This window comes from Lepisma saccharinum, chromosome 1 (assembly GCF_977018435.1).
Source record: "Lepisma saccharinum chromosome 1, izLepSacc3.1, whole genome shotgun sequence".
NCBI classification, from domain to species: Eukaryota; Metazoa; Arthropoda; class Insecta; order Zygentoma; family Lepismatidae; genus Lepisma; species Lepisma saccharinum.
In genome coordinates this window covers 50,690,231-50,716,624 of record NC_139229.1, presented here as the reverse complement: position 1 = coordinate 50,716,624, position 26,394 = coordinate 50,690,231, and the positions used below count along the sequence as shown (strand labels likewise).

General features: G+C 41.0%; 1 protein-coding gene across 1 annotated transcript in view; it reads left to right on the top strand.

Moving 5' to 3' along the window:
- Positions 1–10,662: 10,662 nt before the first annotated feature.
- LOC145995037 (uncharacterized) overlaps positions 10,663–26,394 on the top strand; it is a 108,875-nt gene continuing 93,143 nt past the window's right edge. Inside the window, exon 1 of the mRNA XM_083131570.1 lies at positions 10,663–11,060. Coding sequence (XP_082987696.1) covers positions 11,051–11,060 — 10 coding nt within the window. The 5' untranslated portion in view covers positions 10,663–11,050. The remainder of the gene's footprint in view (positions 11,061–26,394) is intronic.

Genomic DNA, 26,394 nt, shown 5'->3' with positions numbered 1-26,394 from the left:
CGACGCTACCACTGTGATAAAGAGACCGCACAAAGAACACCAATGCCAAGATTTCGAACCCGAGAGCCCTGACGTCATAACGCGCTGTGCTAATCACTCCGCTACAGATGTCGGCGGGAGAACTTTATTTCGGCAGGTTCACAGTTTTTTGGTGAGCTCTGCCAAGTGCCGGATCTATAAATAATGCCCCCCCGCAAAATATTACTAAAGGCCCCCTCTAACTAACTACCTTTACACCTCCCACACAATATATACGTATATATATATACAGGGTGATTCTAAAGGTATAGTACAAACGAAAACCACAGATACCTCCCATGAAATAGAGACGAAAGTTCCCCTTCCACTTTGCCGAGAGATGCCTCCGTGAGGAGCTAGACAACGCCAAAAACGTGTGAAAATGAACTTCACACCTCTGTACAGCCAGTACCAGTGAAGATAGAAAGGCGGAACAAACGAAGTCAAAAGGAACACCAAAGTCGCCCATCCGAAAAACACTAGGCGGCAACTGTGCAACGCATGCGCATGGGGTTCCACAAAGGAAATAGGAGTGTCCCGCAAGACAAGTGAAGGGAAAGGGTAGCGATCGACAACGGTAGGGACAAAAGAAGCAATGAAGCATGAAGTAACAATTGCACAGCGGGAAACAAACACATGCAGCGCGTGGGGAGTCCCCAAACACAGTGGGGAGACACCGCAGCAAGAACAAAGCACTGTTCAACAAAAGAGAAAGAGGACCGGACGGGGAATGGTACCTGTCAAGGAGACAACAAATGCGGGACGAGGGATTCCCCGTAGCAGCACCGAGGGGATGTCACACAGAGGTCGTGCGCCAGCAGGACAAACACAGCAACTACGGGCACAAGAGGTTATTGCTAATGAAAGGTGCACGTACAGATAGGACCACGTACCCCGTACTGACGTTGTAACAAACGTCGTGATGGGGCCCAATCAGCCTCTTAGAAATGAAGCCGGAGGCACATCGCTGGGTGGGAGCGGGCGAAAGGCTGCTGGAGTGTCGTACGGACCCCACCACTCCGTACGGTGGACGACACTAATGGACGAGGTCGGAATGTTTCCATCCCGATCACCAGGTCCACCGTTCCCAGACCTGACGCGGCTGCTTGCTTCCGAGCGCAACCCCAGCCGAACAACTCGAGTCCCTCCTTGGCCGCAGCCTTCCGCTCCGAAACCAAGCGTGGCCTCACACCACCGCAGCCGCACACTGCCGCGTGGGTGTGAGACCGGGCCGAGCAAGGCTGGACAGATAAACTGCGTGGGACAATCGTGTAATGAAGCTACGTGGGGGTATGCACGTCTGTTCAACTGCTGGGTGTGTACCATGCCAGGGATTTTTGATAGGGTTCGCCAGAATTTCCTGCGACGCTGCAATGCCTGCATTGAATGTGGTGGTCGTCAATTTGAGCAACTTTTGTAACAATGTCAGTCCGGGGTACGACTACGTACTACGTACTATTCCTATCTGTAAGTGCACCTTTGCGTGGCAATAAACCTCCTGTGCCCGTAGTTGCTGTGTTTGTCCTGCTGGCGCACGACCTCTGTGTGACATCCCCTCGGTGCTGCTACGGGGAATCCCTCGTCCCGCATTTGTTGTCTCCTTGACAGGTACCATTCCCCGTCCGGTCCTCTTTCTCTTTTGTTGAACAGTGCTTTGTTCTTGCTGCGGTGTCTCCCCACTGTGTTTGGGGACTCCCCACGCGCTGCATGTGTTTGTTTCCCGCTGTGCAATTGTTACTTCATGCTTCATTGCTTCTTTTGTCCCTACCGTTGTCGATCGCTACCCTTTCCCTTCACTTGTCTTGCGGGACACTCCTATTTCCTTTGTGGAACCCCATGCGCATGCGTTGCGCAGCTGCCGCCTAGTGTTTTTCGGATGGGCGACTTTGGTGTTCCTTTTGACTTCGTTTGTTCCGCCTTTCTATCTTCACTGGTACTGGCTGTACAGAGGTGTGAAGTTCATTTTCACACGTTTTTGGCGTTGTCTAGCTCCTCACGGAGGCATCTCTCGGCAAAGTGGAAGGGGAACTTTCGTCTCTATTTCATGGGAGGTATCTGTGGTTTTCGTTTGTACTATACCTTTAGAATCACCCTGTATATGTATATATATATAATGCATGTGTGTGTGTAATTATTGATCTTATGTTGACAATGTCACATTTAATGGCCTACAGGGTGATTCAAAAGTCCTTTAACACCCCCTATAAAAAGTAAAGGAGTTAGGCTGGGTACAATTGGTCATGATTGAAACAGGTTAGGCTTAGGGAAAATCACATTGGTTTGTTCCGAACGGACGTCCGCCATATTGGTGCCTGCCATATTGAATTCAACTCATTTTTTTTAAATTGGTAAACGGTTGATGTGAGATACATGCGACACTGTTTTCTCACACCTGGGAAATGCTACATTTATTACAATCATGCAAGCTGTTTGTAACTTTTCCTGATTATAAATAGGTTGAAGAAACCTTCACCACTGTACTTTTCGTGAAATTCTAGCCTGATTTGATTCTAGTCTGACTGCAATGCAGAAAACCAGGAGTGGGTGATCTAAGGTATCGGGGAAAGGGGGGGGATAAAGGCGGCCGCAGCGTGATGCTGATCACGTCACCTCCAAGATGGCCTACATAGAAAATATGTGGGTCCCACATACCCTAAATGTGCCTTCATGGTACGGTGCTATATGCACTGGGAACTTCAAATTTACCTGTATATATTATATTCGTTTCTGTAGCCCTGAGTAACTAAGCTTATTTTTTTACATACACATATACGAACCCTCTACTATGTCAATGGTATATGGCCCCGCTACAAGCTTACATGTCTCCGATCCACCCGGCTTGTAGATCCAGGACTGGCTCTGCCTCACATCTGGAAGTTCTCTATTGCTTCCTCTCATACCATCGTGTAGTTTCTCTCTCTTTGCTCTCCGTTTCTTTTTCTGTATGTCTTTCTCTTCACCTCTCTATGTTTCTATATTTCCCTTTCCTCTTTCTCACTCGTTCTCTCTTTGTTCTATTATATTTCCTCTTTCTCTTTCTATCTTCGTTGTTTCTCTACCTCTTTCTTTCTCTCTTTCTTTCTCTGTATTTATTCTTTCTGTTATTTTATGACCTCTTTTCTCTATTCTATCTTCCATTGTCTTTCCCTCTTCCCATTCCTTTGTTTCTCCAGTTATACAGGGTGTCAAACGAACGGCGCAACTGGGAATTAAGAGTGGCGTTACTTTGTAACCGAAACCTGTACAGACATAAGTCATACACCAAATGTTAGCCCTGTCCAAGTAGATATTTTTAAACATAGAAACAACAAACGGGGTGCAGTGTTGTTCATGCAGTGTTGCCAAATGTAAGTGAAAGTGTAAATTTATTTTTCCACAAAGCATGGAAAATTGCATGTCAAACATTCGTACGGAAATTTGGACGTCAATTTCCACCTTGGGTAGGTGGACTATTTCGCCATCTATAGTTCAGAGAAGAAAACCGATCGTTTTCGCGTATAGCCAATCCAGAAATGCCTCGTAAAGGCGTACCGGTCCAAATGGGTGTTTTAAAAAAATTATGAGGTACAGTGGCAACACTGTTGATGTTTGAAGGCAACAAAAGGTGTGTTTAGTGATGGTCTATGACATGGAAATACTGGAAACAGGAAAAAAAGAAAATGAAAATTTAGTGATGGTCTATGACATGGAAATACTGGAAACAGGAAAAAAAGAAAATGAAAATTTAGTGATGGTCTATGACATGGAAATACTGGAAACAGGAAAAAAAGAAAATGAAATTTTTCTTTTTTTCCTGTTTCCAGTATTTCCATGTCATAGACCATTACTAAACACACCTTTTGTTGCCTTCAAACATCAACAGTGTTGCCACTGTACCTCATAATTTTTTTAAAACATCCATTTGGGCCGGTACGCCTTTACGAGGCATTTCTGGATTGGCTATACGCGAAAACGATCGGTTTTCTTCTCTGAACTATAGATAGCGAAATAGTCCACCTACCCAAGGTGGAAATTGACGTCCAAATTTCCGTACGAATGTTTGACATGCAATTTTCCATGCTTTGTGGAAAAATAAATTTACACTTTCACTTACATTTGGCAACACTGCATGAACAACACTGCACCCCGTTTGTTGTTTCTATGTTTAAAAATATCTACTTGGACAGGGCTAACATTTGGTGTATGACTTATGTATGTACAGGTTTCGGTTACAAAGTAACGCCACTCTTAATTCCCAGTTGCGCCGTTCGTGGGACACCCTAGTAAAACCTCGTTAATCCGGACTAATGGGGGGATAAGTTGACCGGTTTAACGAAAGTCCGGATTATCTGAAACCTAAAAGAACAGTAGAAAGTGCATTAAAACGCCGTTTATAGCAACAAGACACGTTTATTATGGTATATTTGAAGGTACGGTAAAATGTAAAACAGAATTTCATCAGAGGTTGACTGCCTTTTCTTTGGGAAGTTCTCCCATGGACGTTGGATGTACGTATTATTAACCGTTACGGAACAATATGACGAATACGATTGTTGACTTCTAGCCACATTAAAAACCTTGCATTCTGCTTTTTTCTTTGCCTTTTGCCTGTCCGGATTAGGTGAAGTTCGGCTTATCGGCTTCAGGATGAACAAGGTTTTACTGTATTTCATTCTCCTTTTCTCTATCTCCTCTGCGTATGCTCGATTCCGCTATAAATGATTTTGAAATTTCTCACGTGGGTGAGCTAAGATTGTTATACCTTGGGCTAGAGCTCTTACTGTCCCTTCCCGCCGCTGGCTACGCCGCTCTATCGGGACACGATTAAGGTTTTTCAGAGTTACTGAAATCCCAAAGAGGATTAAGACTCCTACATATAGTACATGTGATGCATTTGCCAATAAGCAAAATGGGCTTCCACGATGGCGCAGTGGTAGCGTCGCCGCCTTGTAATCAAGGGGTCCCGGGTTCGATACCCGGTAGATGCACAAGTGGTTCGGATCCCACTTTAAACTGTAGGTCCAGTCCCGATTAGCCTTACTGTGCATAAAGTGGACTTAAAACACCAACTCAACAACAACCAATAAGCAAAATAAATAAAATTGATGCCCCTTGAGTGTCTTTAGTCCACCTTATACACAGATAGGCTAATAGGGACTGGACTTACAGCTTAAAGTGGCATCCGAGGCACTATGTGCTTCCACCGGGTATCGAACCAGAGACCCTTTGATTACAATGCGATGATGTTACCACTACGCTATCGGGGAGCCCAATGGATGGAATTTACTGTTCTGTTCCCAAGCCAAATATAAATTATTACGCTTTTTTGATGGGAATAGTGTATATGACTAAAGAAGGGAAATGTAGTTCCCACCACACTTGAAGAAGTTCAAATATAATATGCAAAGTTGATATCTTAAAATGTGCCTACAATTTCAATATTTTCATAACACTTCTCTTTTCCCTGTTTACTTAAAATGTTACCTAACACTAGAAGCAAGTCTAAATTCTGACGTTAAAGAGGAAGCTTCGCCCACACGAGGCTATTTGTTACTCAGATACATGCGCAGAAGGGTACAAGTAGTCTGATTGCGCATTCTAATATACAACAATATTAAGTCTGCATGCATTGTCGGCCAGTTTATTAGCTTCAATATTAAATACTCATATGTTTTTGAACATTGGCGATTTAAGATATATACACCCAAATTTTCCAATGCAAAGTACACGCACCGTTTGTTTCAGACATCCAATACAAATGTAAATGGTAAGAATAATTTTGGTCGATTTCAGTTCTGTTCTAATTGCTGTCCTGGATAGAATAGACTAGAAATGTCTGTAAATCACCAGGCGTGTTTCAGCCTCACAACCAACCCTTGTCACAAGGAATTAAGACGTTAAGCGTCAGATCACATTTCACTGTTTTGTTGCCAGTCCCAAGCTCTATTTTAGACAAATATTATTGTGTATAACATGGCTGCACGTTTACTTATGTACATTTATATTATTATAACTTTGTGAGGAGAATATATTCGCCTAATATAATGACACTTTGAAATTTCTTGTTCATCAAATTAACCAGTGGCTAGGCTTGCTAACTTTAAAGTATAAAATTCTGGTAGATTTCTTTACAGCCTTCAAACCCTTTAGATTAAGGGTCTTGCCATGAAAATCAGCTGTAATCTCTTTGTGGTCTTGCTGCTGTGAATTTATACTACGAAATAACAAATCTATATAATGAAGGGGAACTGGGAGGAGGGAAATAAAGAAACCTCGAGACTTTGCCGCAACAATGCCTTTTTTTCTACTACTCTTGTGTAGACGCTTTGGTGGAGAAATGTGAAAAACTTTCTATATCTCCCTCATCCCACTTACTTAAACAATAATGAGTGCCTCCCCCATGGCGTAGTGGTAGCGTCGTCACCTTGTAATCAAGGGATCCAGGGTTCGATACCCGGTGGAGGCAGGATCCTACTTTAAACTGTAGGTTCAGTCCCGTCAGTCCCAATCAATCAACTTTAAACAATGAGTCATTTTGAGACCATGCTTCCTTATGGCCCGAGCTGAACGGAAGAAGGGAAAGCTGGGAGGGAACTTTTCGTCCAAGGTTTTTTCCTTGTGGTCGCTCTATAAGAAGCAATTCAAGAGAATTACGTCATGCTATTGCTTATACAATTTTTTAACAGAGATCTCTTTGACCAATAGGCTAATCTCGATTGTTTACTTTTCTTTCATCCTCAAGATAAAACCAAGAAATACTATTATCTCCTCCCGGCATATGCCAATTCGATAACCTTGAATGCTCGGCGATGTTTTCCCTCACAATATCTACAGGGCTTTCCAAAATGATTGCCAGTCTGTCATGAAGTGATAACTGTATTATTGAAGAAACTAAGGTCGCCGTTGTAGTCTAGTGAGAAAGTGGTCAAATCTTTCTGTAACGATCTTGAAGATGTGGGTTCGTCCGTGTCGTCCGGACTTGACGACTGGCCGTTATTTTCGGAGGAAAATTCTCAACTAGGGGAAAATGCGATTAAATCAATAGGAGGTGTGTCAAGGCTAGTGTTGGGCGATATATCGCGATATTGAAAAAATATCGTCCAGGCATATCAACTAGACGCTATATCGTCACGTTATTTTGGCGATATATATCGTGTCGGCGATATATCGTCACGGTATTTGGCGATATGCGGGCGTTCAATAAGTTTTGCACAGATGGTTATAATATTTTTATTAGTTGCAACATGATGATGAAATTTTAGGTGAACATACTTTGATCCTTTGGCTAGATGACCAATCATGAAAATGGGAAGGGGAGTCGTTCCTCAGCCTCCCTATAGTCCGGACTTGGCTCCTTCTGATTTCTTCCTGTTTGTTCGTCTGAAGGCCCACCTGCGGGGAAAAACATTCGACAGTGACAAGGACCTCATTTCTTGTGTGAAACAATGGTGTAAAAGCCAGCCACCTGAATTTTGCCAAAGTGCATTCAATGCATGGAAAGAACGTTGGACGAGATGCGTCACAGCAAATGGAGGCTACATTGAGTGAGTTGGTCTTCTAGCCAAAGGATCAAAGTATGTTCACCTAAAATTTCATCATCATCTTGCAATTAATAAAAATATTATAACCATCTGTGCAAAACTTATTGAACGTCCTTTGTATATCAGGGAGACGGAAAAAAAATATCGTATCGTATCGTCCGGGACGATAATTTCTTGACGATATATAGCGATATCAAATTTCCGATATCGTCCATCCCTAGTCAAGGCCATTCGGTAGCGTGCGTAGCCGCAATTGCCTGCATTGGGCGACACTTCTAGGTACGATTTCCTAGAATCTTTGGTCAAATTCAACAAACTTTTTTTTTGCAGGAGCTACAGCATCTTTAAAATCAATGTTTGGCTACTCCATTAAAGTATTGATTGAATTGTTGTTCTAAGTCCACTTTATGCACAGATAGGCTAATTGGCACTGAACCCCTGTCCACCTGGTTTCGAACCCGGAACCTCTTGATTACAAGGTTCCATCAGTGTCAAGGCCACGAGCGAATTGTAATCTACGCAGGAAACGTCGCCATTCTGAAGCCACATTAAAAAAAACGCACATTATCTTATCTTCACAAAAGATTATATATATGTTGAGCAAACCATTTGGTGTTTGTTGCCCTAGTATGGTTTGCTCTCATGTAAAAATGCTATTTAGTATTCACTTCAGAAATAAAAGGCTCGTCTAGTTCGCTGCCCTTTTTGACACTCGGTGTAGTGCAGGTGTACCCCGGTGTCAGGCTGATGCAAGGAAGTAGACGTAAAGCGCTGTTCAAGTTCAAAAGATTCAACAAATTCATGTCTGCTGCTTTAAACGGTCATTTGATTCGTTAGCACGCACCACGTGACCATACACACGCTACACCGCTCCAGAACGTATAGTCGACGCGCTAGCTACGTTAACGACCGGCTGGCTTTGATGTCCACAGAGCGCGCCCACCAGCTGCAATAATCACATTAAACGCATAGTGTTGCCAAATCTACTCTACGCCACCTTGTCCCTCCGCGCAGAAACACGTTCCCACGGTCTCCACATTGAAGTTGCAAAGTACGGCAACAGCGTATCCGCAGAAATGTGACAGACTCCACGTGGAGTAGACGAGCAGAATGACAGCTGCGCCCATCGGCTGAAGGTTGAGTGTGATTGGACGAAAACAACTCGCCTGCTACTTATCCCACTCACGTTCGTGGCGGCGGCTTTCTTCAGTTCTTCGACGTTAACGAAGTAAACGCGTGGAGGACTATAGTGCAAACGGTGCAGACACCAAATACACTACTAGACACACCAAATCAACGAAGTACGCATAGCGTCAGAGAAGCGAAGGAAATCTATTGGCCAGAGCGAAGCAGTACACGCTGCTGGGGAGGCAGTCGTTTTCCCCCACTCCACGCAATTCCGTTGCTCTCACGTGTTCATTGGTGGAACCGTCTTGCGTCACTACTTGCGCAGATACTTGTATTCGTTTGCCTGCTGATAGGTTTGCTGGGACAGAGTATAGCTCATCATGGCCCTTGTGGCTTGATTATCACTCGGACATGCGCAGTGATTTATTATTATTATTATTATTATTATTATTATTACTGGAGAGGGAAGTGATTATTCGGGTGTGTTCAGTTTGTGGCAGTGCCGCTTTTCGCTTCGGTGTGAAACCCCGTGTGACTTATCACTTGTGGCTTTTTGATTGTAAGTTCGTACCATTCGTGACAAATGACACGCGACACAGGGATTGCACACGGAAGTGACAATCGACACGATGCACAATATTGAGAATACAACCAGTCGAGTAACACATGCAACTTGTCGTGTTACGTCGGTACGAAAGATTGCATATTTTACCGTGAAGATTCGTTTGCAAGTGATACGTGTCTCCTGTGGCTTGTCACCTGTCGTTTGTCACCGTATGGGTCGACTTCACAGCTACCGAGCCGGCTACATTAGTCGAACGTTATTTCTATTGCGGCTGAGACAAAGGGACATTGAAAATGTTGAAGGAAGCATTCGTTTTTTTTTTGTTTTTTTTTTAAATTATCATTTTCATTGTTCAGATTGTGATATATGATTTAGCAAATACGAACTTCTAGAATAAATGTAATAGAAATTTCATTTGAAGTTCATTTTATACTGAAATAGGATAGTCGGGTTTGGACCTACAGTTTAAGGCGGAACCAGAACCACTGTTTAATGTGTATGTATACCTACCTCCACCAGGTAAGAACCTGGGACCCCTTGATTACAACGTAATGGTATTACCACTGCGCTATCGGGAGGCCTAAATGCAATAAAATAAATAAGTAAATAAAATGTAACAAGCTTTTTATGGATATAGACCACTTTCCAGAATCCTTAATTTCAACTGAAAGTGCAAAAGTTGGTTTTGTTACTCATCTTTTGCCGAACGCGTTGGGTGACACCCACCAAGACTTCGCAGCGTGTTCAAGTCCTATCCTGGACAAGGAATGGGTGAGTCCCTTCGTTAACTTAATTTTATCCGCAGTGGCGTTCCCAATGGGGGTGGGGGGTTGGTGTGGGTCATAACCCCCCCCCCCCTTTGGACCAGTATTCATAAAAAAGAACGTCAAAGGCAGGAAAAGATGGCAAAATGACGACTGACTACCAAAATAGGATACGTAAACCCCCTTTCGAAAATCCTGGGCACGACACTGCTTATCAGGATTCATTCTCGTCATCGCGATTACCGAAAAGTGGCAAAAACCGACGTAAAATAGAAATGTTTCGAACCAAATTGGCTGTCGTGTTTCTAAGATCTTTTACGGACTTTTACTTTTTTAATTGAACATTGAAATAGCTGTACAAGAGCTTACTTTGTTCTTCAACCTGTTTGTATTTTTCCTTTTTATTCAATGGCAACAACGTGTCGGAAACCGGATATAAGCTAGATGTTGCTAACCGAACATCCCACGACAATTCTCTCAAGGTCGCAGCTATACCGAATGGTGTAAAGTTAAGCGTGACACACATTGCGTATCAATGAATTTCAGATCTTCAGTAGCTTTGTTTTCCTTCCCGGTGGGAAAAAAAAGAATGTCGAAAGTACGCGCTTGCGTCAGCTGCACACCACTATTAGGCTGGCTAGAACTCCGAAACGGAGAGAGAGAGACAGAGAAAAAAAAAGACTGTAGTATTGGCAGGCTCATTTTAGTTCACGCGCAGTTTAAATTCCAAGAGAGAACCGCTTGGATTATTATGTTTTAAATTGTTATATCATGCTGTTATTTCTTTCCTTTGGTAAAAGTATGTGTGAGCAGTTTATCGCGTTTTCTCGAGTCGCTAGCAAAGAGATAAGTCTATTTGACCGATGATAAGGGCCAGTTCGTATTGAGTAGTGGCTTGGAGTGGTAGTGTGTGCGTGCATGTGAGAGAAGACAGTGGGAAGAACGAGTTCCAACAGTCGCATATACGTTCACATATTAGTGGAACGTATATGCTGTGATGTCAAGACGGCAGCAGTCCCGATTGTGCTATTGGATAGCTTCCAAACGCCTTAAACATGCCTTCAGGTAAGGAAAGAAATGTCCAATCTTCATTCACGTGTTTTATGTTTGTTTTTGCGTAATGTGTCTTGTCAGAGAGAAAGTATGGAAACCCTCTGTAATGTGTCATCTACAACTATGGCACTATTTCATCATTATATGCGCAACAATGATACAAAATGTTCTTATGAAAAAAGCTGTGGACACTTATACGTTGAACTTCAATTCAGAAACATGGGACTGTTCTTTCAACACTTGTTACCCGCGTACTTACGATATTTGAAATTGTTTCGTGCTGGCGTTGTTTAACTCGTAGGTATCAACGCGCAACATTTAAACCTTTAACAGTGTAAACGAGTGTTGCTTTTGATCAACATGGAAATCATGCCTTTAATTTCCTTCAAGACTTAATTTATGACACTACTTATTTGATTACATTGACGGAATCTATCGTGAGTAAAAACACGCATGTATCAAGTTCAAGCGTATGAAATGTGCTGCTGTTGTAGATCAACTGGTGGTATTGCGGACTCCGATATTGTTATCGAAGTGTGTTGAGTTTGAGCAACAGTCATGGACACTTCTGGGTTTTAGTGATTTCATTGAAAGTCAACGGGATTGTTAAAACCCGGAAGTGTCCATGACTGTACAAAAATAGAAGAACGAGAAGCTGCTACTTCTCCCTACGAGTGTTCAAGGTACAAAAAGTGGGGGAAATCAGTGATGCCAACTGTATGAATATATCACTACAGGTGTGTTATGGGACGTTTGATGAATGTGGGTGTAATTTATATCTCCTCTGTTGACCTAACTTTTGTAAGAACGTTGAATACTTTAAATATGACCTCCGAACAACCTCCCTGGGTACAACACTGGATTTTTTTACACTGTGGTCTGTCAGAAATGTGGACTCACGATATCGTTGCCGAAGTGTGTTGAGTTCGAGCCTCGGATTGCACATCGGTGTTCTTTGTGCTTTTGATGACAGGAAATCAACGTAAGAACAATACAACGAAAATAATAATAATAATAATAATAATAATAATAATAATAATAATAATAAAATAACGTCTCTAACGAGTGCTGACGCCGGTACACAAAATGGGAAAACTCAGTGATACCAACTGTATGAATATATCACTAGTGGCGCTACGAAATGTTTGATGAATGTGGGCATAATTTATATCTTTTCTGTTGGTCTAACTTTTCTAAGATCGTGGAATACGTTAAATATAATCTCCGAACAGCCTCCTTGGGTGGAACACGGGATTTTTCTGACGCTATGGTTTGTCAGAAATGCTCCCCTTGCTCACTATCTAAGTTCTTTTAGTCAACATTTTCCACGCTCTTACAGTATTAAAAAAATGATATCTTCGCCGGCTTGTAATGTAGTTAGTGGAAACGTAGAGCGTTTCCGACTTAAAATGCACGATTGAATTTCCTGTATGAGGGTTTTTCTATTATAATACAGTATATTACAGTTTCTATTAGTCAAGAAGCTCACAAGATGAAACAGGCTTTGAAACCTCATCTTCTGTACACAAAAGTTTCTCCGTCCACTTTCACCAACTTGCTTGAGAGCACACCACCAGTTCCGTAAACATCTACAAGTGTACTTTGACCTTTCTGCCTAAACCTTGAAGCAGTGACCCATTTCATCGTGTTTACCTATTGTAATTGTTGGTAGTTGCAGACACATTGCTTCAGCTCTTGCTGTTGCCCTTGCACTTGCATGCAGTATCGTAAACGCTTTTTTTTCACACATTGCCAAGCACTATGCACATTGTTCTCGCACCATTTGCTGTTATGTAACACACAAAAAAAGATACATAACTTCCAAAGATAAGGCTCGCGATGAATTGACGAAAAATAATAGAACTGCTTAGCAACAGATCTTTTTGCAGTTTTTGGTAACATGCTCTTTCTGAAAATTTGAGATTCGGTTCGCTCACTTGTCGCTAACCTCTATGATGGAGTGGTTAGCACAGCGCACTACGACTCCAGAGGGTTCGAATCTCGGCATGGGTGTTCTTTGTGAGTGTCTCATCAATTTCATCATGATTATCACTCAACCTCATCTTTGCGATTAGTCAAAAGTGGCATAAAAGAGAAGTAAAATAAACCAAATGAATCCAACACTTGTGGATTTTGGTGAACTGCTCTTGTTTTTTACCTGGAAATAACCAGCCCTGCGTATTACATTATGGAATTATCCTGAAGTAAAACAAACCTACTACATGGATTGCCATAAAAGTGTTCAGCAGTGGACTCTGCATCCAAGGTTACAGCTTCAAGTCCTGGATGGGACATGGGTGTTTCTTTAGGGGGGATGTAGGCTACCTTCGCCGTGGCGAGTAGCCAAAAGTGGAAGAAAAGTGACTTAAAATAAGGGCCATACAATACAACACAAGGTGGCTGTTTAATAGGATACAAATAGTATCGTTATCGTCACCAGCAACCTTGTAGGTATACCCTGTCCCAGGTAACTGTGGAGCAGGGCCGCGCATAGCGGCAGAGGAGGAGGAGGATGGAAATGGAGCGGGCAAAGCCGGAGCCAAGCAGGGACAGCGGGTAACTCCATTTTAATTCCGTCCCTCTCACTGTTCATTGGTGGAGCCGTCTCGCGTCACTACTTGCGCAGAGACTTGTTCTCGATCGCCTGCTCCACAGATACCTGGAACACGCTATAGTTGGAAGGGAGAAAACGTTCGTTCACTGTGTCGTCACACAAAGCAAGTCGAGTTATTCACTCGCAGTGGTAGCGTCGTCGCCTTGTAATCAAAGGTTTCCGGGATCGATACCCGGTGGAGGCACATATAGTGGTTCGTATCCCACTATAATCTTTAGGTCCAGTCCCGATTAGCCTTACTGTACATAAAGTGGACTTAAAACACCAAACCAATCAATCGAGTTATTCATTGTATTGCCGCACAAAAGATTGTGAGAAATGAAAGATAAATGTAACGGGTAGGAACAGTGGGTCGGAGACCTTGAGTTAGGATTAGAATTCGAACCTCTGTGCCCCACCCAGCGCTTGTGGTGGAAATTGTGATGGTAAGGGAGGGGCGGGAGGGTGGTCTGTTGTGCTCAAGCCTCGGGGATAACTAGGGGACACAAACCCTGGTTTAACTTGGAGAGGTGGGGAATGCATCCTTTAAATGCTACTATCTGGGGGATGCTCCCTCACTTCGATCACTTGCCACCAATGGGAATCGAACCTGTGTGTGTGGGGGGGGGAATTCAATTCCGGTCCAGGGAGAAAATCAGCATGCGTAAATGGGTTCTGTACCGTAAATAACTTTTTCATCTGTAAAGTATTTCAATTCGGTCCAGGAACCTTTTTTCCGGATCAATTTAAATACGGTCCAGGAACCTTTTTCTTTTTCGGATCAGTTTAAATACGGCCAAGTCCCATATTGAAATGAAACAATAAGCAACTTGGATCCCAGGGTTATTATAGGTTCAGGAATTGTAAATAAATTAAATTCCTATCTAGGAGAGAAAATCAAGTATAAATGGGTTCTGAGCCGTAAATAACCTTTCTATATTTATAGTATTTCAATTCGGTCCCGGATTTTTTTTCTTTTTCGGATCACTACAAATACGGCCCGAGCCTCCCCGATGGCGCAGTGGTAGCATCGCCGCCTTCTAATCAAGGGGTCCCGGGTTCGATTCACGGTGGAGTCACATATTGGTTTGGATCCCACTTTAAACTGTAAGTCCACTCCCGATTAGCCTTACTGTGCATAAAGTGGACTTAAAAACACTAAATCACCAAATACAGTTACTCACAATGTTGTTCGCACAGGGTAAACGTTTCAACAGAGTCAGATTTGCTAAAGAGCATTTACATAAGATCAGGAGTTTTGTTACAACGTGATCTTGTCCGATGAAACGCCGGCTCCAGTGGCGAAGTGGTTAGCACATCGCGCTACGACGCCAAGGGTCCCGGGTTCGAATCCCGGCCTTGGCATGGATGTTTATGAGTATCCATTCATCAATTTCATCATGTCATCACTCATCCCCTTCTTCGCAAGTTAGCCAAAAGTGATACACAAAAAGCGAAGTAAAATAAAGCAAATCAATCAATAAATCATTATATCATCACTCATCCCATCTTCGCAAATTAGCCAAAAGTGGCATAAAAAGCAAAGTAAGATAAAGCAAATCAATCAATCAATTGTCCGATTAAACCAAAATAAACCTGCACGGATCAGATGGTGTGATCAGTGTGTGGAGGAAGGCACATACGCAGGACAACGTTGCCAATGCAACGCCTACGGTAAAACATGGTGGAGGATCCATTATGATCTGGCCTTGTATGTCGACTAAAGGATTTGGAAAAATGCAAGTCATTGGTGGAATCATGGACAAACATATCCGTAATAATATCCTCAAGAATAACGTTAAAAAAGAAGTGCCCAGCAAATGTGGTTACCACGTGTGTTTACGTTCCAGCAGGATAACGACAGCAAACATGCTGCTCATCTCAACAGGGACTGGTTGATTTTGAATGTACCAAAGCAGTTGAAAACACTAGTTCAGATCTGAATCCGATTGAGCATTTATGGCCATTTTTGAAGAAACGTGTCCATAAACATGAGTGCAAGTCAAAAGAAGATCTGAAGAGGGCCGTCGCTCTAGAGTGGAAGGGAATCAGCCCAGACATTTGCAAGACCTTGGTTGCTTCTATGCATAGAAGACAGGCCCGTACCCAGGATTTTTTTGAGGAGGGGGGGGGGGCAAGCCCGAAACCTTAGTTATATATACAGAGCATTCCCTGACATTCGCTACGAGACTCGGCGGCAAGCGGCCCGGCATCAGGGCTTCTCTTTCCCGGTGAACGGGTAGGCGACAGTCGCTTATATTAAACCTCGTAAGAAAGTTTAGAGTAACAGGGTCAGTTCTGAATAAAAGTGGAAAGAAAAATGGGGAAATAAAGTATACAAAGACAATCCGCACACCATCCGTGAGTTAAAAGAGAGTATTGTACGAAAAATCGGGAGAATTACAGTAGACGAACTTGCACGTGTAAATACCAATTTCCTTCGGAGATGCCAGGAATGTGTTGCAGCAGAGGGACATCATTTTCAACACCTTCTGTACTCAAGATTAGTACACAATATGAAAACTGTAATTTTAATAGCAGACTCTAGCGACTGTCGCTGACCCATTCACCGGGAAAGGTAAGTTCTGATGCCGGGCAGCTTGCCGCCGAGTCTTGTATCATTAATTAATTAATTTATTTATTTATTTATATAGTATATATATATATATATATATATATATATATATATATATATATATATATATGCATGTTTATAAACATATATAAACAAATTAATTGGCTACATTTATGAACTAGCTAATTAATTCCTTTAACGACTGGTTCAAAATGTCAAGAGATTAGAAGATAGGTGAAATGTTTTTAATAAGTGTTAGACATTATTTAGTTATTGCTTTTTATTACAAATGATAATTACATTTACATACGTTTATTGTGTTATGTTTTTATAATGATGCAAATCTATTAATGGTCTCTCGGAAGGAAATATTTCCTTATCAGAGTTGTAGCTAGAGATTTCAGCGCCCAGGACGAAAATTATTTTCGCACCCCCTGCACCGAATTTTCATCCCTCCCACCTAGATATGGTTGGCATACTTAGACATTGTAGAAATTTTGTACTTACTCTCTTCCGTTGAATCCGATGAAAATAAATCTCAGCATTCAAGAAATGTGGCTAATAAAAGGACAGTCGGTATCAATTGACACAGCTAAATGTGTAATTTTGTTATCTTCGAAATGATCTTGTCTGATCTTCCAAATTGATGCATTGTAGTTATAATCCTCTACGTCTCTTGTTTCCCCTTTAATACCAAAGAAGTGAGACGAGGATTGTCTTATCGGCGCAGTGGATGATCATATATTAGGTACTTAAAGTATACAATTGGAACTTAATATTCGTTCATCATCACACTGAACTTCGTCTCATAAAAATACCCTTTAATACATTTCTATGTGTATTTTGATACACTAAAAGGTGCATCATTTGCAGTTTATGCACGTTAACGTGTTATTGAAATCAACGTATAGGCTATGTGTCAATTGACACGTTTAGGGTTTTGTGTGCAGGGAGTAAATATGATGACCTGTCCCAAGCAAATTGGAACATTTAGTAGCTTCGCATAAATGGTTATAAAACTAAAATTACTAAATATAGTAGACTGCAGACTTCTGGAGTCTGCCTCTCTTCAGAAACAACGCATTCATTTATACAAGAAGAAAATCTAAATTTTTGCAAAATCTTAAAAAATTATCCATGTTATTTTTGTAGGTTTGCATCAAAATAATTCATGGCTCGAGGGGGTGGGGGATGACCCCCTTGGCCCCTTCCCTGGGCACGGGCCTGATAGAAGATGCCAAGTAATTATTAAGGTCAAGGGTTATGCATGTAACTATTAAACTGTCTCGTTTTGTAACACTTTTATGTTTGTCTTTCTGTTTTCATTGCAAATATACGAACAGAAATATGTTTGGGAAAAAATGTATGATTTTCGTTATTAATAAAGTTTATGGGAGAACAAACGGTTGTAAATAAATCACCATATGTGTTATTACCTAATGTACTAAGGCTTATTATAATTTTTGCTTTCTTTTCCTTTTCACAATTCATCTGTACGAACAACATTGCGAGTAACTGTATGATTAACGAAAGAAACCATACATAACTAAAATATCCTGAAACATACACCACTGCATGTTGCACTAATCTACCATTCTATCCCATGGAATACAAGAAAGAACGGTTATTCCACGCGCCCAAGATCTTTTGGGTCCGAAAACTACCTCAGGTACATCTATTCACTGTCCTCTGTAAGAACGAAGTCAGTGTAAACAAATTTAAACGGCTTGTGAGTTTTTTTTTTTGTTATTCCAATGCAACTGTGGAGGAATATGATAGAACCATACCACTCACAGTGCAACTGCTATATTGAAGATGTGCAACCACGACCAATATATAAACTAACACGTAGTAAATGAACTATTTCACAGACGTCACGTGGTTTTGATTACATTATCTTCGTTCTTGCAGTGGATGGAAAATAGTCGCAGCTGAAACCCTGTCATTGACACTTCTTGATTATTATCTGTGAATAAAGACAACGTCGCTACCTAATTCGACCTATGGAAGGGGAGTGAATAATCTTGTCTGGCCTTGTGGGTCCATTGATCTTTCAGCAGAGAAATATTTTTAGCTGTTGTAAATATGAGGACGAGACAAAATAGCATATTGAGATTCCTAAGGCGACACTATCTGCAGATGGAAGGGTTAAGGCTGAGTCTAGCGACCTCAATATAGCATTCACTGAAGATTAGAAATAATAATAGCATCTAACATTATAAAATTCAGGTCAGATATTAGGCGAATCAACTGTTTTTACTTAGTATTTGTTGTGAGTGATTCTTTTTCAATTATCCAATCATCACTCATCCTCATCGCCGCGATTGACAAAAAGTCGGGAGGAACGCGACTCTTCGATTGTAAAACCTCAATGTGTAGTCAGGCAATGGTAATTAAAAGGATTTTTAAGATATTTGAAAGTGAAAAATATTATCATCCTAAAATACTCAAAATGTGCCCCAAGAAAATGAAAAATATTTAGTAGTTTCATCTACGTTCGACGCCAGAGGTCCAGGGTTCGAATCCCGGCCTGGCCATGGATGTTTGTGTGTCCAACCATCAATTTCATCACTTATCATAGCAAATTAGCCAAAAGTGGCACAAAAAGCGAAGTAAAATAGAGCAAATCAATCAATCAATCAAATACGAGAAGTATTTGTTGCACAGTTTATCTTCGTTAACTTTGGAAGATAAGTTTTCCCAAGTTTGAAAGACTTGCTTGGTATCCGGGTTGATAATGGTCCAGTAATTTTAAATAAATTCAATTCAGATCCAGAAGATAAAATCAGCAAGCGTAAATGAGTTCAGGTCTGGACCGTAAAGAACCTTTTAATCTGTAAAGTGTGTCAATTCGGTCCAGGAATCGTTTTCCGGGTCAATTTAAATACGGTTCAGGAACTTTTTTTCCCGGATCAGTTTTAATAGGATCCAAGTTTCGTATTGAAATGAAACAATACGCAACTTGGACCGAATTTAAATTGTACCAGAAACCCCCAAGAAATGTTAAAAATTGGGTGTAAACAGCGCCTTGAGAAAGATAATAAGTTGTAAAGCATACACAACACATGAAAAAGGTAAGGATAGACTAAAAACTTCTTCAGTGTAAAAGTCCCACTCTTATCAAACTGCTAAAACATTTGTTAAAACAAATGATAACGATAAGGAATTGGGAAGGTTTGTTTGAGGACAATAAAATCACATGCCGACCACTTAAAATAACATTACATACACGATACATTGGAAGGTCCAGCCATTGAAGTCATGTCCGTGGGTGAGATGGCTGTGCCTAATTCGAAGTCGAGTTAAAAGGACCTCGACAGGAGAGACGGTATGAATGTTTAGCATTGAAAATAACCTTTCTGCTAAACTATAGTGAAGGGTAGATTATGAAACAGGATTATAGCAGTGAATGCCTGTGGTAAGCAAGGCGGAATTGTATTGTATTGTGCAGAAGCTTGCAAAACCATATTCAGATGAAACGTCTGATAAGTCACTTTTCAGAGCTGTTTGAGGAGACATTGATTCAACTTGGAATGATGGACCAATGTCTGTTCATAATATGTATTTCTGTACACGTAATTGCTGTGCTTTTACCATCAGATCGTCATTTGTTAGTTCTACTAAAATCTTGAGATAATAACAGAACATTTGAACCATATGATGAAACAACATGATTTTTTTTTGTGAATTTGATTATTTACAACATCCAATACGACATGAAATACGGTAATTCTAAAAAAATAAAAGTAATAAACTATCAGAGAACTATAGTGTTCTGTAAGCTCTTCAAACTGCTTCTTCAACTTTTGTATAGTCTGTCTCGAGAGTCTATGAAGCAAGCAAACGGAAACAGGTCATCTTTCCAAGTAGTGACTCGACTGGGCTCGGGCAATAAACGTATCAGAGCGAAAGGGATTGCATGGAGCGACCATAGCTACCAACCGTCGGCAGCAGCGCGCACTGCTTTCTACCCTTCTCTACCGTTAAGAGACTTCTGGGATAGGCTGTAAGTATTTTTTTTTTGTTTAAAAACTGAGTATATTTAAGTGTGAAATGTTTTTTTAGATACGCCTCGAAAGGAACACAAACTCGAAGTACTCCATTGTGTCTGTAAGACAATTTGCCCCAATAACAGTGGCCACTTTTGCGCCCGCACTATGCTAAACTTTTCTACTAAGGGATAGTAAACTATCCTTCCCCCCCAGTTTAACAACCTTGCCCTCCCCCCCAAGTTTGGAACCCAAATGCTCAATGATCACTGTTACAACTACAAACATTGGGCTCTTCGATGGCACAGTGGTAGCGTCGACACCTTGTAATCAAGGGGTCCCGGGTTCGATTCTCGGTGGAGGCACATAGTGGTTCGGATCCCACTTTAAACTGTAGGCCCAGTCCCGATTAGCCTTACTGTACATAAAGTGAACTTAAAACACCAACTGAATCAAACAACTACAAACATTGATTTTTCTGATACTTTGCATTACATCTGCATATCTAAAGCTGAGAGCAAGTTCCTTGATGCCAAGCTAGTGGGATAACATGATTTAAATCTTGTGCTGTGCAGTGGACAAGAACTCAACTTTTCTCTATCTTATATTCATTGTTGCAAGGGCCCCCTAAATGCTTGCTGGTCCCCGCACCGTGGGGTTTTTCGGTTTGTAGATCCGGCACTCACACACGTATTGAACGTTCAACGAATTCAAATGTTAGACTGAACCGGATTACAATGACACTTTTGTCTAAAGTGTGTAATAATTTCTTTTAACAGGTTTATTAAAGCATAATTAACTTCCTGCGAAAAGAGGAAATGAAACAAAATATAACATATTGAAGGGAACCCCTTTGGGAAATCCTGGCTACGCCGAAGGTAATACGTAGTCCTTTCTTACGTATCTGATTAAACGGAACAGTTTTGTGAGGAAGCGAGGGAGGAAGTCTCCTCATAATAGAGGAATTAAAGGCTCATGACGTTTTCGATAGGAATTGTTGACGTTGCAAGGGAATACAACTGGGTCGCGTTTAGAAATGCAAATGTAGCAAGGTCGAAGTAGTCTCGGCCGTGGGAACGGAGCTGACGGAATTCCAGCTTGGAAACAATTTTCCTGGCTCGACTGCATTTTGAACAAAATGGTCTTCACCAAGCAGTTACGCTCCTCTCGCGGACACAAATTTTTACGAGTGGGAAATAATTGTGAAAAAATATTAATAAGATTTTCGTTAACTGTTCGAAATGTATGTGCGTACTCTGTTGTGTAGTTGTTGATAAATATTGAGAAAATATTCGTATAATATATTATACGAATTATAAAGGGTGTCCCAATAAAATCGACGGATTTAATATGCTGAATAGAACATTTTTTAAAGAAGAATGACAAATATTTTTACATCATTACAACGGATAAATGCTCCGATTTAAGGATGCCAAGTTTGATTTACGCAACATTATCTAACAATACCTTTATCAGTGATTGTTGCAGCTTAGTTGACATGGAAGGTTACACAAAGGAACATCGAGTTTTGATAGTGAAAACTCATTACAAGAATGGCGAGTGTTATGCAGAAACTGTAAGAAAGCTTTGTGTAATCTTTGGACGTGAATGTGCACCTAGTGAGAGTAAGTTCGTAAGTTGATCAAGAAATTTGAAGAAACAGGTTCGACAGCAGACATTAAAACACCGCGCTCTCAATCTAGCCGGTCTGTTGAGAACATCGTTATTGTGCGTGACGGTGTTATTGCGAGTCGAAAAAAAAATCTTTCATTCTTAAATCGGAATATTTACCCGTTCAAGTGATGTAAACATATTTGTAGTTCTAAATTATGAAACCTTCTCCACTCACCTGTCTCCTCATCCCTTTTAGGTCCAAATACGTTCCCAAGGATCTTATTTTCAAATACTCTCAATTTATGTTCCTCTTTCAATGTAAGGGACCAAGTTTCGCATCCATATAATAATAGAGGCAAAATTAGTGTTTTGTATATTTTAACTTTTAGTTTCTTGGATATTAAAACGAGGAGACATGCAGATATTTATATTAATATTGCAAAACGAGCACTAACCTGTGTTATAAGAGTTGTTCGTAGTGATGTCCACCTACATTCACACATTCCTGGCATCGTTTGATGAAATTTTGATTTACACGCAAAAGTTCTTTTCCGTAATTCTTCCAAGTTCTGCTCTTATATTGTCTTTTAGTTCATCCATACTATAAGGGTTATTTCGGTAGACACTATTTCACACAGTACGAAATTAACACGCTCTTGGTTCAAGGTCTGTTCCTCACTCCATTCGTAGCTCTGTCCAGGGCACATGTAGTCTCGAAGGAAAGAACAACTCAAGTTCGGAGCTTTCAGATTGCAAACAATGCTCACGAAAACCATTAACTTTTAACGCTTTAGTCTGCAACGTAATCTTGATACAGTGTTGCACATTCGAAATCTCCAAACGATTCCGAGCGGAGCAAAACGTTTTCGAGGGTAAACTTAAGCGGGACGTTACTGGTCGAAAATGTCGGCATCTCCGCTAGCGCCGCCCGCCACACTTCTCTCGATCTCTCGGCCTCGCAAGGAAATGGACGCACGGTATTATAACATGCAATATCTGTAAAGGCAAGCGATTAGCCAATTCACTTAAAGTAATAACTTCATCCCGGACCTGTGGCGACGTTGCGCGCTGTGCTATCCACTCCGCCACGGCGGCCGTTTAAATTAAGTAAATGAATAAATGAAAGTAACAACTTTCTAAGTCCTTGCACTGCCATAGCGCCGAAAACTTCACCGCGAGTCAAAACTGACCGCCAGAAGATTGCCAGCAATGCTAGTATTTGCCCAGTTTGGGTTTTTGTTTTAATTCAAATTTATGGATAGATATGCCTCTCGGGAGTGGACCTAACAGTTTTAAGTTGGATCCGAAACACCACATGCCTCCACCGGGATCCCTTGGTTGCAAGGCGAGAACATTACCACTACGCCATCTGGGAACACCGTGTCATCCTGACCGTGGAAAACGTTCTCTCCACAGAAGCTTCAGCAATTACGTCATACATGTCACACGTATATCTCCACGAAACAAACTTTTTCAATATAACATACGGCAACACATTGGGTGTGTTCTTTTGAGGTTTTGTCCACTGTCTTCGCACGCAACCAGAACACTGCCAGAAAAATTCCGCTCTCAATTTAGATTTTCAACAGTCAGTGGACCACTGTCATCACCACCTCGGAAATAGCGGATAGTTTTGATCACGAATTCAGAAAGTTCACCAATGAATGGTAATTATTTCTCCTGTTAAAATAGGATCACAAAATCAGCCGCGGTAGCTCAGTCGTTAGTGCGTCTGACTACCATGCGAAGAACCCGGGCTCGATCCCCGCGAGGGAGAACCGGGATTTTATTTCAACTGTTCAAGCGGCTCTGGCGCCCACCAAGCGTCGTATAATGTGGGGACCTGGAAGAAATTCTGGAGGGTAAAGGTGGCCAGGGGCGTGGTGCTGATCACATCACCCCCAACTTCGGCCGTGATGAAGAAAGTGTGGGGCCCTAAGGCAACACACCCTATACGCCTTCATGGCCTGGTGCAAAGCACAGGGGAACACTTTACCTTACTTTCACTTTGTTAAAATAGGATTCAGTAGTTTGAAAAAAATGTATGTTGCACTATAAGACGGACGGTAGACATACGTATATTACTAAAGGACAAGAATATGGACTTATTTCGGAACATTATAAATTGAAGATATAAGTTTTGGGGGCTTTTCAAAGAAATATTATTCATATATGTATCTACACTGAAGTCCAATAATAATAATAATGTTCTATACCTTGTGCCAGCTAAATGTAGAACAGGGCCGCGCATAGCGGCAGAGGAGGAGGAGTGAAATCTAGTGGTGAAAGCGTAGCGTTGCCAACCGTACGGCCCGGAGCGTACATGTACGCAAATGTCATGGCATGTACGGACGTCTGGTCCGAACCTTAGTCCGTACGCTAAATGCTCGGCTTGTCAAAATTTGCACTTGCAGTATAATACTTAATATTTCCATAAGAAATTCTTAAAGTAAACATACGGAGACGGACCTGGAGACAAAAATACGGTCCGTTTGCCATGTGCGTACGGTATTATCCTTTTCAAAAGTTTGCAACGCTGACAGAGTGAAGTAGGGAAAGCGGGTAACTAAAGTCGCCCATTACGCAATCCCGTTTCTCTCACTGTTCATTTGTGGAGCCGTCTCGCGTCACTACTTGCGCAGAGACTTGTTCTCGTTCGCCTGGTCTACAGTTAGCTGGTACGGGGTTTAGAATATTTTGCTGAGCGCACTCCCGCTCATTCTTGTGTCGACATGGCGACACTCGAAAACCTCTGTTGATTCAGATCTCTTTAGATAGACTTTGAACCACAAAAGCATTTGTGTTCTTCAATATCAAGTACAAGTTGCATAACACTTTCCATCATCGCGGTTTGAGCTATCCGTTATTAAGCACTTGTGCATCAGGGTCGAGCTATGCGGAAATGGACGCTCCCTTACATTTATATAAATAAATAAATATACTATTTACTCAAATCTGGAGACTCAGATAGGACTAGAATATGACAACTGTGGCGGCGATAAGGTACAGAAAGTGTTATCGCAAATCGCAAGTAGAGAAATATTTTTCTGTATTGTGAGGCACTTATAGGAAGTTTGCTGCGTCATCCATGTTTAGAAGCATAGTTAACAGTTTCCATGTGGAGGTCAGTGTAATTTTTTTTGTGATAAATTGTACTTTGGTCCCACAACTAATCAGTACTTAGAACTTGAAGGAAATGGCACTGATGATTGCAACCAGAAGCAAGAAATGTTGGGAAGAATAACTGAAATTAATATATGTTTGACATTTCAATTTTTATAACTGAAAATAAATTTTCTCTCTCTCTCTCTTTCTCTCTCTCTCTCTCTCTCTCTCTCTCTCTCTCTCTCTATGTATCTCCATCTTAAAGTAATATATTTCCTTAATATGCAATTTTAATACTTATAGATTGCAGAGGAAAAGAGAAGTGAATATATTTATATCGAACACAATTTGGAGGGGAAAATATTGTGTTCTATAGAAATGGAAAATAGTGAGGAGGGAAATTTTCGTGAGGCAGTTTCTAATTATAATTTAAGTTAATATAAGCATTTAAGTTGAAAAGTTGTAGCTCTCTATTTAAATGTAACGAAAGATTTATTGTGGCTTAAATTTATTTAATTAGACCTAACATGTGTATTTAATAGAGAGCAAATAGATGAAAGACAGTAAAATATAACGTTGAATACCACCCTCCCTTTCGAAACTTCTGGTCACATTTATTTCCAAATTGTTTCTTTCAGCAAGATTAACTTCCATATTCTAAACACACAATTTTTTTCTTCAACTTTTAAGATCGATATTGGCTACTAGGCAGTGCCGAAGACAATCATGGATCAACCGGGACTATCTCGCATTAATTTCGATGCTTGTATAGGCATCGTATTTAGGGAAGTCAGCAGTAACGCACCTACTATTAAAATTCAATTCTAATTAAGTTCTAGATAAATTCAATAAAAATAAAAGCAATGTAAAACATTGAGCCCCCATTAATGACAGGAAAGGAACACGAAAAGAATGAACTACACGACAGATCGAAAAACTTAAATTTAAATTTTCGGCATATCAGGTGATCGACTTCCTCCCTATCTACCCATATGAAAGTTATTACTTCCTTTTTAAGACCTTACCACGGTATATATGAGTGATATTTGTGTTTACAAGTACAACTGAATCCAGTGGAACGTCTCTTAAAATACCATAATCATATCGCCTCCGCAGCTTCTGACTTTGAGTCTCGACTAGAATGTAGGTGTTTCTTGTTCTCTCATCTATTTCATCTCAGAAGATATTAATCCAGCATCTCTGGTTTCGGAGAGCTCTCTCCTCACCCCTGGACCATGGAGGTCTGCAGTATAATAGGTTGCTGTTTGACATATAACACGTACGTTTGAAGGATTTAAAGACAGAATGATTTTGACCATGTCGACCTTAGTTCTTTCACGATTTATATTGGTGATTATTGTACGGTTAGTTTGATCAGGAAAACACTAATATGTAGTTTTTCTCGTCCATGTGTGGATGAGGAAGCATTTTAATTTTTTTTCTTATTTTTGTGATCGAACCTAAATTTTA